The 16,811-nt window shown below is 36.6% G+C and overlaps 1 protein-coding gene across 1 annotated transcript in view; it reads left to right on the top strand.

The window, feature by feature from the left end:
• The first annotated feature begins 234 nt into the window (after positions 1 to 234).
• Positions 235 to 16,811, top strand: part of LOC102790860 (sodium/hydrogen exchanger 3-like) — a 35,790-nt gene continuing 19,213 nt past the window's right edge. The window contains exon 1 of the mRNA XM_087835581.1: positions 235 to 526. Coding sequence (XP_087691707.1) covers positions 235 to 526 — 292 coding nt within the window. The remainder of the gene's footprint in view (positions 527 to 16,811) is intronic.

Here is a 16,811-nt window from a genome sequence, read left to right as displayed (position 1 = left end):
CTGAGTAAAGTGACCAAACTTGCTGGTCTGGGTACAAAAGTGGGTTGAGCCAGGCCAGCATCATAATGGGCAGTGTTTCACAAGCTTTGAAAAGCTGTATCCTTGATATACAGGAGAGCAGAGAGTGGATACTATGCTCTGGTCAGAAGAAGAGGTGGATGTATGTGGAACATTTATGTCAACAATCTGATGGCATATAGTTTGCTGATGGTTTATAAGGGATTTTATCCAAGAATGGCAGCTTCTTGGGGATTTACACTTTTTCTCTGCGTGCTGCTGATGGTGTGTAGAGGCTTGAGCCTTGCGGGTGAAGATCCAGATCAAACTTTATCAAGCAGTGGTCAAGTAAAAACCCGTAATCCACAAATAGACAATGCAATGAGCTCAAACCACGGCACAACTGGAGAAGGTGGCCATGCAGTGGAGCCCATCACTACACTGCCTATTGTGTCCTGGAAGTGGCATCATGTCACCACCCCGTACCTGGTGGCGCTGTGGATCCTGGTTTCCTGGCTCTGCAAACTTGGTGAGTCCTGCAAAGTCCTGTTTCTGCAAGGCTCCGCTCTCCCCTCATCAACCAGAAACCCTGGAAAAGCTATTTTTGCACAAAGCTATTAAAACCTATGAATTCTACACTCAATTTGAATATCTATTGTGTAGAACACAGAAAAAATAATGAGAATTTAAAATTCCTTTAACTATTTGCTGCTATCTACATTGTTAATTGGTGATTTTGCCTCCACACCTTAGGTGTTAAAGTGGGATTCAGTAGGTGGGATGTTATAGCAGTGCAGAAAAGAAAATAATTGTAGAACATAGAAGTAGGTCCCAATAATTTCCAGATTTCTTTGCCTGCAGGCTACAGGCTGTGAGCTGTGCTGCTACTCTTTGTAGATTCCATCCATCCATTGTCTTCCACTTATATAAGCAGATGTAACATGAGCTACCGTAACTGATTTCCCACTCCTAGACAGTGTAAACCTCTTAGACTGACCATGAACACTATCGCTGCTCTACACCAACCCAACATTCAATTCAACACAATTTACTTTTATAGCGCCAAATCACAACAGTCACCTCGGAGCATTTTAGATTATAAGGTACGATAATATAGAGAAAATCACAAAAATCTGATTATCTCACTTTGAGGAAGCTAATCGCTATTAGCTGTCCTAAAAGTTGCTAGAAGTCGCTAAATGACATCATAGCCTAATTTGCATAATTGGTCATGATAATGTTACTGTAACCTACATTGTAGGAGAGAAAAATAACATTGTGGGAGAGACATAAAGTGAGTTAAAAATGTCTTAAATGCATTTAGAATTTATTTAAACTACAAATTAAATTTCTTTGAACAATTATTGTTTTTTAATGTCACAATTCCAACCCTGCTCCTTTATCCAGGCTTGGACCGGCAAAAGTGACCCCAAATGGGCACTCTGGTGAAGTTACTTTGTGTTAGTGTGTGTGTGTGTGTTTGTAAGTAGTTTTAAACCTTGTGATCCACAAAACAACATAACAGTAGAACTGACTGCGTTACAGTCAGTGCGGGAGTTGCGGCTTGCAGTTTGGACACATAGGTGTGAGCATCTCCTGCCCTGATAGCAGCTGGGGGAGGACAATCCTCCGCCTGTGAGCGCGGGCGAGGTGCCCACCACAGCACCCGCTGCTTGTTGAGAGTAAGAACGATACACGCTTTTACGTCAAGAAGTTGTCATAAATAAGTCTCCAATAACACCAGAGAAAGTTGCCAGATTAGTTGCTAGTCGCTTTTTACAAAAAAAAGTCGCTAAGGGGGTCTGAAAACTTGCTAAATATAGCGACAAAGTTGCTAAGTTGGCAAAACTGCATGTGGCTAGCTACCATAGCTGTGTAGCTAGCCACCACGTAGAACATCATTATATACCAGCTAGCCCAACTTCAGCAACCTTACAAATGTCACTAGTGTTTAGTTTTCTAGGTTCATTAATGTCTGAAGTGATAGTAGAGCTGTACATTTTCAAAAATCCCTCATTCAGAACATGGTATATTATGTTTAGGTGGAAACTAGCGAGCTAACTCCTTGCTAACTTTGAACTCCGTTAAATTTGATGAATCCTGTTTTCATGGATGCCTGGATGTTAAACTTAATTATTACACTCGGTAGAGCAGCCATAGTGATCATTTTGTTAAAGATGAAGAATTTAGACAGTTTTTAACTCTAGGTGATCCTACAGTGTTCATTTGACTTAGGGCAGGGGTCAGCAACCTGCATGCGGCTCTTTAGTCCTTATAGTGCGGCTCCGTGTGGTTTGGGAAAATAAATTAGAAGTATTTAGCTGAAGTGTATTTTATTTATGTTAGTTCTTTTTTAAACTTGTAGTTCTAAATTGGAAGATTATTGTGATATTGAAATATAAAAATAAAATTATATTCTATTATTTTTAATCGCTCAAAATAAGCGTCACACTCGCGGAAGCCGGTATACGCTATTATTGATTGATTGATATGTTTATTGATTATTGATTAGCATTCAAATATCTCAGTGAAGACAGAACAAAGATTTACCACAAAGCAAGAAAGCATGAGACAAGGCTAATCAAAAGGTATTGGCTGAAGCATTTGCTTATTACGCCAACCCTTTTAACAAAAGATCTTTTAGCATGCAGCTCCTGTACACAGGGCTCGAAGCAAATAATAAAATTCAATTCAATTCAATTTCATTTATATAGCGCCAAATCACAACAAATGTCGCCTCAAGGCGCTTCATAGATACAGAGAGAAAAGCCCAACAATCATATGACCCCCTATGAGCAAGCACTTTGGCGACAGTGGGAAGGAAAAACTCCCTTTTAACAGGAAGAAACCTCCGGCAGAACCCGGCTCAGGGAGGGGCGGCCATCTGCTGCGACCGGTTGGGGTGAGAGAAGGCAAACAAAGCAAAAACAAAACAAACAAACAAACAAACAAGAAAAAACACCACCACCTTAGTAAGTAACTACATCAAAGCAAAAGAATCAAGAGGTTTTCTGTTTTTTGTTTTTGTTTGTTTTTTTTTGCTCTTTTCATTCTTGATATATATATTTTTCTAATACTCTATTTTTAAACATATTTTTAAACAAGGAAAATGAACTACACCTTTTTAAATCACTGTCATAACTATTCCACAGGTTAACTCCTCTAACAGAAACACATCTCTGCTTTATATTTGTCCTTATCTTGTTTTTTTTAAAGAAATCTGTTCCCCTTAAGTCATATTGACTCTCTCTGACTTTGAACAGCTTCTGAGTACTGGGGCAAAGCAAGTTATTTTGTGCTTTATACATTATCTGTGCCATTTTGTATTCAACTAAATCATAAAATTTCAGGGTATTCAGATTAATAAACAAAATGTTAGTTGGTTCTATATAGTTTGATTGGTTTATAATTCTTATAGCTCTTTTTTGCAACTTGAAAATAGGAAGAGTGTTCGTTTTATATGCATTACCCCATATCTCCAGACAGTAAGTCATATATGGAAGCAACAGAGTACAATAGAGTGTGTATAATGATTTTTTGTTCAGGACATGCTTTGTTTTATAGAGAATAGCAATGGTTTTTGACATTTTTGTTTTCACATGGTTTATATGAGACTTCCAACTCAGCTTATCATCAATTATCACTCCAAGAAATTTATTTTCGTACACTCTTTCAATTTCAATTCCATTAACCCTGATTTTAGATACATTTTTCATTTGTCTAGTGCCAAAAATAATCAATTTTGTTTTCTTTATATTTAATGATAACTTATTTACATCAAACCAGTTTTTTAATATATTTAACTCCTTTTCCGCTGTAGTCAGAAGCTGTTCTAGGTTTTTACCTGAGCAATACAGAGTGGTATCATCAGCAAACAATACACATTTTAACAGTTTGGAAATGCTACATATGTCATTTATGTATAATATAAATAATTTAGGGCCCAGCACAGAGCCCTGAGGAACACCACAAGTTACCTTCAACTGCTTAGATTTTACATTATTGAATTCGACATATTGATATCTGTCATCCAGGTAACTTTTCATCCACTTGTATGCTAACCCTCTTATGCCATATCTCTCTAGTTTATTCATTAATATAGAATGATCAATCGTATCAAACGCCTTTTTTAAGTCTATAAAAACACCAACAGTATATTCCTTATTATCTATAGCATTAGATATCCCTTCTACAAGTTCCATCACTGCCATCGAAGTGGACCTTTTCACTCTAAAGCCATATTGGTTATCACTTAGGAGATTATGCTTCTCAATATATTTATCAAGTCTACTAACAAATAACTTTTCTAAAATTTTTGAGAACTGTGGGAGCAGTGATATTGGCCTATAATTGGTAAACTGACTTCTCTCTCCGTTTTTATGGATTGGAATAACTTTTGCTATTTTCATTTGTGAGGGAAATACACCAGTTTGAAAGGACAGATTACAAATGTATGCGAAAGGTTGCACTATATATTCTATAATACTTTTAACTAATATCATGTCAATACCAAAACAGTCAGTGGACTTTTTATTTTTAAATGTCTTCACAATGTTAATTATTTCTCTATGAGTTACAGCACCAATAAACATGGAGGACACATTCTGAGTAATATGTTTATTTAGGTCGTTATTATTTCTTGACTCTGGAATTTCTTTTGCTAAATTAAAGCCAACATTTACAAAGAAATCATTAAATTCATTTGCAATGTCTTTAGTTTTATCAAGCACAATATCTTTATCTTTTTTAAAATAATCTGGATAATTCTTATTTTTTGAGCCCTTTTTGATTATACTATTTAATATCCTCCATGTTTCTTGTGTGTTACTTCTACTTTGCTCCAATAATTTGTGGTAATATTCTTTCTTACTTGTTCTTATAATATTTACTAATCTATTTTTATATAACTTGTACTTTATTTCAGCATCTTTTGTCCTCTGTTTTATGAATCTCTTATATAGATTATTTTTCTTTTTACATGCATCTTCTATCCCCTTTGTGATCCATGGCTTATTTGATCTGTGATGCTTTCTAGTGATTTTCATTAAAGGACAATGTTTTTCATATAGTGAAATTACAGTTGATAAGAATGCATCATATGCACTATTTGAATCTTCATTTGCAAAAACCTCATTCCAATTGTGTTCCTTTAAGTCCACCTGGAGGGCAGCAATGGCTCTTGTTGTTCTAAGTCGTATCATATCGAATATTTGATTCTTTTGTTTAGTTTTAATCCCAAAATAATTTTGAAAAATTGCAAAAACAGGAAGATGATCGCTTATATCAGTTATAAGAAGTCCACCTACTATTTCATGGTCAATTTTATTTGTGAATATATTATCTATCAATGTAGCTGTATCAATTGTTATTCTACTTGGTTTTATAATTACAGGGAAAAGGGAGTTACTATACATTGTATTTATGAAATCTGTTGTTTTCTGATGTCCATTTGGGTTTAGCAAATCTATATTAAAATCACCACAAATTATTTGCACTTTTTTATCATTTAGGTTGCTAAACATAGCAGCAAGTTTTTCATTGAATTATCGAGACTTTCAACCCCAGGTAGGCCAGTTATGGATCTTTGGATCCACATTATGTCAGCAGCTGTTCTCCACCGTGAACTACGTTAAAAACAAACACTGCTCACGCCTCACAGATGACAGCTTACAGTCCTGCGTAAAAATGAAAGTGACTTTGTACAGCCCCGATTTGCAGATGCTGTGCGCAGAGGTTCAGGAGCAGAAGTCCCATTGTAAACTTTTTCACACACGGTTGCTGTACGCATACAGCCGGCTGTAGCTTTGCAGCTCACAGCCCGACACATACCAACAACAACACAAGAGCATAGATGGCACAGACGTTATGGTGGCGTGGTGTGATTGCAGGTGCCGCTCACATGCGCCCGCCTCCCCTGCAGCGGCGCTGCAGACCACACCCCGTCACACACATTAACCAGGTAAAATACATATTTAGGCAGAATTCTGCAAATATCTATTTTTCCTTTTTTAGCAGCATAGTGCTTTTTCCAGTTATTTTTTAAAAGTCAGGTCAAGGCTCCAAAAGCCCAAAGGCGATATAAGGATGGCGGCTCACAACAGTTTTTATTTGCTACATGGATCATTTTAGTTCAGCTGGGTGTCTTTCCTTTTGTTATATTTCTTTAAGAGTTCAAAATGTGTTAATTACATAAATAAAATGTAATTTTCTCTGTAGCACTTCATGGATTTCATAAGAAACACACCTTAGTTGTTCACACACAGCATAAAGGTAAAAAACAATATATACAGTGTTATCTTCATTTTAGATGGTGGTCAGAGGGCCCGGTGGCGCCAGTGTCCGGCAGCCTCGCCTCTGTCAGTGCGCCCCAGGGTGGATGTGGCTACAATGTAGCTTGCCATCACCAGTGTGTAAATGTGTGGATGACTATATATGTAAAGCGCTTTGGGGTCCTTAGGGACTAAGTAAAGTGCTATACAAATACAGGCCATTTACCATTTACTATTTAGGGACCTGAAGTGGAGTTTGGACCCAGAAACGGCTAATGACGTCAGAATTAATAACTGCATGATTACACCCCACAAGTGTTAGCTTTATTTTGATACCAAAATGGTTAACACAGAGTTTGTAACTGTAGAGATTCAAAAATACTATTGTAATTTTTATTTTCTTTTTTAATTGTCTACCCTGCGCCTGCATTATTTAATCACCAAAACTTAATACACCATGTCCTCTCTGTTTCAGTATTACTCTCAAAGCCAGCAGACTTTATACTCTTTGTTCTACGGGAAATTTGAGTTACAGCTACCCTAGATGACGATTTTTGAACAAAGCATTTCAGAGAAATTTAATTCACAGGTACTTAGAATGTCACTGCAAGGGCAACTTTAGCTGCTGTTTACGCCAAACAGGAGGAGAAAAGTGGGATCAGTGGCTGAGATTTGACCCATGTGAATTAGTTCATCTTATAAGCAGATTACATCAGTATCTCTATCTGATTAATGGATATATCTGAGCTCTTTTGGTAGTTAAATCTTGTTTCTCTCTAAGAAAAATCGTTAAATCTTACATAAGAGCTCTGCTTGTAATCAAGTACCACACATAAAAAACCCCCCACTGTTTTCTCTTCTGTTTCAATTTCCCAGTTTGGACATACAGTAATCAGGCAACTCTTGTTATAGCTTCCAAGCACATACTACTGGATCACTTCACTCAATTAGAAACCTTCCTATACAAATCTGACTGACAGGAAAAATCTAGTGTCAAATTTTCAAAATAAAAGACCAACATTACTTGTACTGTTGGGCAATGATGTACACTTTAGCGTCAGGCTTTTAAACAAAACAAAACAAATAAACACAAGAACAGGAAACTACCTACATTCAAATGAATGGATTGATTATTTGCTCATACTATTTAAGAATGTACTCACACTAGGCATTGCTTTTATTTTGACTGAGGGTTCTTAGACAAAACTAGGTTTGGGCTTTTGTTCTAAACTGCTTTGGTGACCTAATTTTTAATTGCAGGACCACAAAATCTTACTGAGAGCAATTTCCTATAGAAAAGAGGGACACAAATTCATGGAAAACCTTTACTAGATCAAGTTATGATCTTGATCTGTTGGTTGGCATTCATTTCAGAAAAATTTGTACAGGAGTATCATCTAACCTAACTGAGATAAGTTACGGATGAGTTTTAGACAAAAGCATTTCAGAGGACTTAGAGAATCGACCCAAAGTTTTGCACAATTACTCCGGCAACTTGAGCTGCTGCTGTCTAGAACTGATAGGGATGGGTGGTGTCACTGGATGAACTTTTATTTTAATGAGTGTTTTCTAACTGATGAATTTGATCATTTGCTCTCAGTGATTACTGGGTTTAAGTTTAAGGGAAATGGGCCATGGAACTGTGGACAATGTAAAAATATGAACAGGGGTTGTGTGCGGCAGGCAGGAATGGAGGACCCAGTATGAAGACTCCAGGATGGAAAAGGTAAACTCAAAACTCAGCTTTACTGCTGGAAATCAGAAAAACAGAAAACTAACTAAACTGGAAACACTCATGAAGCTAAAAAGGCAGACAGACAAGACATGACACTGGATGGAAGAAAACAAAGGGGTTAAATACACAAGGAATGACGAGTGAACAGGAAACGCGACGAACACAACTGGGGCTAATTACGCACAAGGAGACAGATGATGCAAAGCTGAATATAACACATGAGACGAGGTACCTTCAAAGTAAGAGAGGCAAAAGCAGAACATGGCGCACACACACAGGAGACAACCAAATTAAAACGGGAAGTAACAGGAACACACCCACACACACAGACCAGACCTAGATAGACACGACACAGACGAGTCCGGGAAAGAACAGACATGAAAACACAACAGACAACGAAACACAAGGACACAGGGAAGGCAGTATAACAAAACTAAGAACTACACAACAGAAATACAAAACTAAACCCAGGTATCCTTACAAATGTCTACGTGTATGTGTGGACACATGAGCAGTTTTGTGTACATCTTTGCTGATATAAATGTGGGACTGTGGTTGTTTGTTTATAACTAAACAAATGGGATCAGATACAACCTGTACAAATTATTTGTTATTATCATGCAAGCTTTGACTATGCATAATTGGGTGGTGCTTGCACTGACAATCCACCACACTATCAGTAGTAATGAAATGTTATTTGTGTTTTGTGGGTTTACATTTGGAGTATTGTAAAATAAGAATATTGCTCTGTAGATTTGGTAGACCTTAAAAAAATTAACAGATGTTAAGTTTTAAAAGAGAAAATCATAATCTTAAAAAACACAAACAATATGTGTACACCATATTATACATCCTCAGTCGCAGGCAATGGCATCGTTTTTCTCAAGAACCTATTTCCTCTTTACAGATTAACAGTGCTGTCTTTCTTCCAGCATGCTTGGTACTAACTGAAGTACAATGGACAATAAATGCAGGGTCATCTATTTGTGCTTTCTCAATAAAAAGCTTCTTTATAGCCATCGGAGTATAACACAATCTATTCAGCTAGCAAGCAAAAGACCAGCATTAATGGATTTCACCTTCTTTGGTGCAAACGAAAGTGACAACGTTACACTGCAGTGGCAATGAGAAGACAACCTCCATTCAGTGCAACTAGAATGTCACTAATCTCACCATGAGTGACAGAGATACTTGCAAAAAGCAAAAGTAGAGAAAAAACAATCAGGAAATAATAGAAAATCAATAAAGAGATTTTAAATTTGAGTGTCAGTCACACACAAATTTGTACAAGCACCTTTTATGTCTAAGTACTTTCTTTCTAATTTTTGGAGGTTGTCTTCTTGTTGTCGGTGCACAGGTTATCACTGTTATGTGCACCAAAGCAGGTGAAATGGATCCTGCTTCCTAACTGGACAGACTGATATCTAGAAGGTTTATCTGTATGTTATATTTTGATGATCAACTCTTCATCCTCATCATTATAGTAACTTATACTTGACTCCTAACTCGATTATGTCTCAGATACCAAGTGATCAACCCAAATCCCTCACCTGCTGAAACAATTAATTTTATGTAAAATAGGGTTCTTGAAAAAGCTCATGGACCTCAGCATGCAGTTTAGCCACAGTGTCTGGAGAAAACCATCCTGGGCATGGAGAAATGTTTACAGTTTATATAGGTGTGATTTAAAATGATATAGAGTGACCCTGGCAGGGTTACTGAAACATCTCCAATTCAAGGACAACATTTCAGACACTTACTGTCAGTCTAATTTATAATAAAAATCTTAAATCTCTAATATTCTATAATATAATGCACAATGTTGCTAACACTGAAACTTATTTATCTGAAATTTATTAATTTAGTTTATTGTGTTGTTTAACAACATTTAATCCTTAAGCGTTGGGACCACAAATGACAAATTTTGTTGAGCACAGAGGCTGAGATGAAAAATAACACACAACAATCTTGAAGTGTAGCTACTGTTCCTCCCACACTGAAAATAACCTTCATCTGACCTTCGTCTGAGTGCTTGCTGTGGTGAAGACCTGCGGTCAGAATGATTGAAAAGTGATTGATTGCTAGCAAATGATCGCTAAATGTTCTTAAAGCACACACACACACACACACACACACACACACACACACTAGTAGATAGTAGATAATGTAAAGATAAAGTACACGTTTTTACGCTGCCTCTTAATGTTGTTATGTTATATCAGTTTAAAATACTTTTTAAAGCTGACAAGAAGTGTGTGTAGAGAGCTTGAATGCTCCACTCGGCAGAGCAAATGAGTTTGGCACATCAGTACATTCAAATCATATCTCTGTTTCCGAGTGTAGATGACAGGACAGGTTAAAAACAAAAAATAAACATACACAATAAGTACATAAATAACAAAAACATCAATAAAATAAAAAGTATAAATAAAAAGTGTACGGATCCTGAAATATCGATTCCTCCGATACCAGTCATTTATGTTCTAGAATAGATTCTCACATTAAAATATTGATATTTTAGTAATTTAGAGTAAATTTGTAGTTTATCATTAACAGGAACACAGTGGAAAGAAACTATAACATTCGGATTGGCTGTATCCCAATTCAGGGTCTGCACGCTTGAAGTATGCGCACTACGCGCACTACGCGCACTACGTACGGTGCGTACTACAAGTACGAGAAGTGCGGAAATGAGAGGCTTGTGAAATGGGACGGTCTAGCCTCCGTCGCGCTGTTCAGGTTGCCTAGCAACCATGATACTAACCGAGAGAAACGTTATATTCATATAGTTGACAGAAATGAAGGAAAAAAAATATTTTGTTGGTCATTCATTCTTGTCATGACATCACTTTGATCAGTTGAGTATCTGAGGCTGAGACCACGGGACTGTAAAACATGATTGTTGGGCTTCATTTCTGTACTGAACAGTCATTTCAAGATTAGTTAGTAAATAACAATTAGCTAATGTTGTTCATGAGACTAAAATCATCTCACTGTGGTAATGTAAATATAATATGGCCAATATTATATCTATATATATATATATATATATATATATATATATATATATATATATATATATATATATATATATATCTCAGGATATATTACAGTGAGCTTGAACTCTGGGTCAAAGATTCAAGTTGCAGTTATTTATATTTCCTATCACCTTAAATCTTCAGTCAAAGACAAGTATCTTTGACAGTGTATATACAGTTCTATTATATATTAGAGAAATACTGTTTGTTTAATATGTTGGCATCATTACATTTGGCTCAATGCTTACATATATGTGTAAAAAGCAAATGTACGAGCTGTGAAAACTGTTTCTGATAGAATGAAGAGTAGACTGATATATTAAATATTCCTTTATTGGGTGAGAAAATCAGACCATGTCATAACTGCTTTAAGTCATACAGAATAGATATCAGAGCCTTAAACAGGCTGACTTCTGCTAAATGGGTCAAACTGGGCAGAAAGTATACAAACACATAGCATCATTATAGAATATGATGTAACACTATAGATCAACTTACCTCAGAATATTCAAATTCAGATTCAAATTTTATTTGTCACATACACGTCATACACAGTACAATAAGCAGTGAAATGCTTAGACAACTGTTCGTGACCTAAAGAAAAAAAAAAAGGAAAGGCTATGAATAAGATAGGAAATAAATATGAAAATTAAAAAGGGGTAAATTTATCTCGGAAGGAATAAAATAAAATAAAATAAAATATAAAAATAAAGTTAAAAATGAAATAACTGTACAACACAAATTAGAATGAAGGGTAAATTTAACTGGGTAAGAATAAGATAAAATATATAAATTAAAGTTGAAAAATAAAATAACTGTACAACAAAATACACAATACGCAGTATAGAAATATATAAGAATGTATGAAGAAATATAAATATAAATATATATATACGCAATAACAGCAGCTGTACAAGTATTAACTGGAAATGAAGAATATAATGTCCAGTGTTGTGCAATCCACATTTGTAAGTGTCTTTGTGCAGTGCAAATATGCTTAAAGTGATTTAAGTGATAAAGTGAAAACAATGTCCAGAATGTCCAGTGTGTGTGTAAGAACTATATGTGTGGGTCAGTAATATATAAAGCATATAAACAATTACAGCAATATGATGCAACAAACACAGCAGTACTACTAATCCAAAATACTTCCTCACTTCCTCACACACTGCTGAGTTTGTCCTGGTGGATCATCAGGGGTGCAAAGCCTCACACATAATGTGCAGCAGTGGGTCCCTCAGTCTGTCCTCACTCTGGACACTTGCAGTTGTCACACATGGAAATCAAATGTGTGATAAGCTGCAGGATTCAAACACAAGTGTAACTTATAAATACATGTTCATACTTTTATTCCACAATCAGAGAGAAAGAAACAGAGAGAGAGTGCAGGACAGACAGACAGGTGACAGTCTCAGGTGTTTACACTGCTACAAAACAGAAGGAGGATTTAGTGTTTGTGTTATTACGAGTGCTAAACAAGAAGAGTTCCCAGCTGGTACAGTGGACACATGTGTGACTCCTGTGATTAAAGCATCTTTCTTTCAGCTTAACGAGTGAACCGTCAGCTCGTTCAAACACACGTTAAAGTCCGTTTGGCTCGACACCACCGAACAGAGGCAGCAATATAACATAGCTAACATTAACAGTGCAGTGAATCCTGCTTGTGCCGTGATATTCAGGACTGCAAACCAAGCAGCATCACTGACTTTCAGCTTGTTGTGTTTGTGGATATATGACTGACTTTAATTATCCATAAAATCATCACATTCTCTGTAAGATTAAGGTCAACTATATATATTTTTTGAAGTAGAGGCTTTAAAACCAAGTTAACGCTGAAAGTACAAACATCACTAATGCCACACAACTTTGCCGACATGTGGCCAACAGTAATGTTTTAATGTTCTTCATTATTAAACATTCGCACATAAATAAGTTACATAATATTCAGTACTTACTTTTGACAGTTCACTCTTCGGCCGCTCCCTTCTGCCATATTTTGCGGCAAAATTATCCACACCCACCGCCGCGCTATGAATTGTGGGATATATGGGACCACGAAGCGTGCACCGGACCACGCTTGATATTTGGGGGAATCGACGGCGCATTTGGAGTATGCGTTTGAAGTACACTTCGAATTGGGACAGCCGTCGTCGCGTGGCGGTGACGTAATCGCACTTGAAATGCGTACTTCAAGCGTGCAGACCCTGGGGAGCAGCCAAGATGGCGACCGAGGTAGACGCTCTTCTCCGTGACTAAGCAGGATTTTGCAGTTTTACTTCCCTTTCAGCCGTCGTTTTTTCTCTGAATCACAAATTAGTTATCCTACTGACTGTTTATTCAGTACACGTATGCGGCACTTCTAAGTAACGGCTTCCTGAACCATACTTCAAAGGACTTTTTCGCAACCCTAGCCTCTTTGCAAAGCGATAGCTCAGCTAACAGCAGGAAAGCTCTGTTACCTCAGCGATGTTTCCAACAACTCAGGGTAGCAAAAGGAAGGAAAAAGAAACACCCATGAAATTTAAAAGTCTAACCAAAGGAGCAACCAAGGAAATGGAGAGAAACACAGATGTAGCTGGCTCAAAAACCAGCCCCAAGAATGCCGTGACTGCCGAACATGACTACAACCGCAGCAAAAGTCCTGAACTGATGCCACTGCCGGACTCGGACCCCGATACTCCAGCCAGACCACATGGTAAAAAACACAAAGGTTAATATAACTCTTGCTGATGTGCAAAACAACATTGCTGCTTTAATTAATGAGCGCTCAGATAATCTGGAGGCTATGATCAGCAAGAATACTGTTAACATCGAGACCATGAAGAAGTCTATTGACTTCATGTTCTTGGAAGTAGAATCTTTGAAGAATGTCACCAAAACCATTAAAGCTACTTGTGAAAAAAACAGCAGCAGAATGTCTCAAGTAGAACTGAAGGTCAACGAAGTTGAAAGATGCCATCGGAGATGGAATCTCAGGCTCTCAGGTGTCCCTGAGCAAAAGCAAGAAGACATCACCAGAAAAGTACTTGACATCTGCTGTGTATGGTTTTAATTCTAAGTCTGATAATGACTTCTTATTGGATGCCCTTGAATCTCCTGTTATTAATTGGAGGCGATTTTAACATTGCACCAGATCCTTCACTAGACAGATGGCCACCTAGCTCAAATAACTCTCTGTCTTGTTGTTTAAATACATTTATGCAAAAGTTTCATTTAATAGACATTTGGAGATTTAAAAACCCTAAAGCCAGACTATTTACATGAAGTAACAAATCCAACTCTTCTAAATCCCGTATTGACTTCTGGTTAATCTCTGATTGCTTAAATAGGGATAATGTTATGGCCAATATAATGCCAACTCCACTCACGGACCACAAAGCGGTATCACTTCAGGTCTTTTTCAATACTAATGCTGCCCAAACTTGTAGGAGCTGCTACTGGAAACTTAATAACTCCCTTCTAAAACATGAAAAAGTGCTTGAAGATATTTTGTCATTAATCAAACGTTTCTGGGATAAAGCCCTAACCAGTCATCTCTACTGTCAAAATTGGGAACTCTTTAAATTTGAAGCCACTAAATATTTAAGAAAGTATGGCTCATCTGCAGCAAAACAAAGGAAAAATGAAGAAATTAATGTAATTACTGCTCTCACTCAGATCCCACCAGAGAACCTATCTGAAGAAGATAAAACTGACTTAGCTTTGCAACAGAGTAAGTTAAATAATATCTATAAACTGAAAGAAGAGGGAGCCTTTGTGAGATCAAGGAGAAGATGGTTAGAAGAAGGTAAACAACACTCATCCTATTTTTTTAAATTAGAGAAATCTCGTTCTAAACTTAGTTCTGTTCGGAGACTTAATATTGACGGTATTATAACTGATGATCCCCGAAAAGTCTCCACCTATTGCTCCAATTTTTATAAAAATTTATACAAGTCAGAGTTTGATGAGAGTGCTGCTCTGAACTTTATGGAACAAATCCCTGATGTGCGAACAGTTAAAGAAGATCAGATGAGTTTCTGTGATAGGCCGATATCTATTAGTGAAGTGCTACCTGCTATTCGACATCTTAAACTTAATAAATCCCCAGGCTTAACCTCTGAATTTTACATTACTTTTGCAGATCAACTGGCTCCATTTCTTCTTAATGTATACATTGAAAGTCTTACAAATCAGTCTCTTCCCCCCACTTTATCACAAGGTCTGTTAACCCTAATCCCAAAGCCAAAGAAAGATCCCACTTATATTGACAATTGGAGGCCAATTTGCCTCCTTAATAATGATTATAAGATCCTAGCTCAGATCTTTGCCAAAAGACTGAAAGCTGTTTTGAATGATATTATTGATGAAACTCAGTCTGGCTTTATGGCTAACAGACACATATCCAACAACATTAGACTTGTTTTTGACCTAATTGATTATGCAGATTTGTGTAGGGATGATAGCTTTATCTTATTTGTAGATTTCTGCAAAGCGTTTGACACGATTGAACGCGGTTTTATTTTTCAGGCTTTGGACAAATTTGGCTTTGGTCCTTATTTTCAGAATGCAATTAAAACAATGTACAAAAATGTAAATTGCTCCATCAAACTACAAGCAGGTACATCACCTAGGTTTAACTTGAACCGCGGTATCAGGCAAGGCTGCCCCATCTCCCCATACTTATTTCTCATTTGTGCTCAACTCCTCTCTGATTATATTAAACACAGTCCTCTGAAAGGTATAACAATTGCGGATGAAGAAATATTCATTAGTCAACTTGCTGATGATACCACTCTCTTTTTAAAAAATGCTTCACAGGTGCAGATGGCTATTAACACAATTAATTCCTTTTCTTTAGCTTCAGGACTCCACCTAAACATTGGCAAATGTGAACTGCTTGCCCTTAGAAATTGTACCAGTCTATCTATTGCTGGCATCCCAGTGAAAGAGTCTGTCACTTACCTTGGTATAGTCATTAATAAAAATCAATCCACCAGGTGCTCCCTTAATTTCACTCCAATTTTGGACAAAACACATAAAAAGCTAAATGCTTGGCTGCAGCGGGATTTATCCATTAAAGGGGGAGTTTTACTCACGAAAGCAGAGGGTTTATCTCGTCTAACTTATGCTGCTTTGTCTCTTGATGTAAATAAAGAAACCCTGGCAGATATTGACAGACTTATTTATAATTTCATATGGAAGAATAGAATTCATTATATTAAAAGATCAGTTTTATCCAACTCATACCAACATGGTGGAGTAAACTTTCTTGACTTCTCCTCATCTCATTAAACAATGTGTTTAAAATAAACTGGATTAAACAATTTTTCAGGAACCCAACCTCAAAAATTGGTGGTCTTAACTTTCTTTTGCTTTGTAATTACAATATCGATAAAATCCCTTTACAACTTTCATAAACAAATGCTTCTTTCCTGGTCATTGATTTATAAACACAACTTTTCTCCACATAGATACTATATTTGGAACAATAGAGACATTTTATACAAACATAAGTCTGTGTTTTCTAGGGGTGGGGGAAAAAATCGATACTGTGTAGTATCGTAATAATTTGTTTGCTAATAATGTATCGATACAGGGACAGCAGAAATTGATATTTTGTTACAAAAAAGGTTTTTGTGCTCTGACTTCAGAGCATGTTGATCCTTTTTCTGAGCAAGAATCCTGACATTCCTTCACTGTCCAAATGTGTTTAACTTTTTTTTGGCAGCAATAAACATGACAGTTTACTTATTTTAATTGAAGACATGTTTTATTTTAATTAAGTTTAAA

This window comes from Neolamprologus brichardi, chromosome 22 (genome assembly GCF_056152115.1).
Source record: "Neolamprologus brichardi isolate AB-2024 chromosome 22, ASM5615211v1, whole genome shotgun sequence".
NCBI classification, from domain to species: Eukaryota; Metazoa; Chordata; class Actinopteri; order Cichliformes; family Cichlidae; genus Neolamprologus; species Neolamprologus brichardi.
Note: the sequence above shows the minus strand (reverse complement) of the source record. Positions and strands in the feature narration are given on the sequence as shown.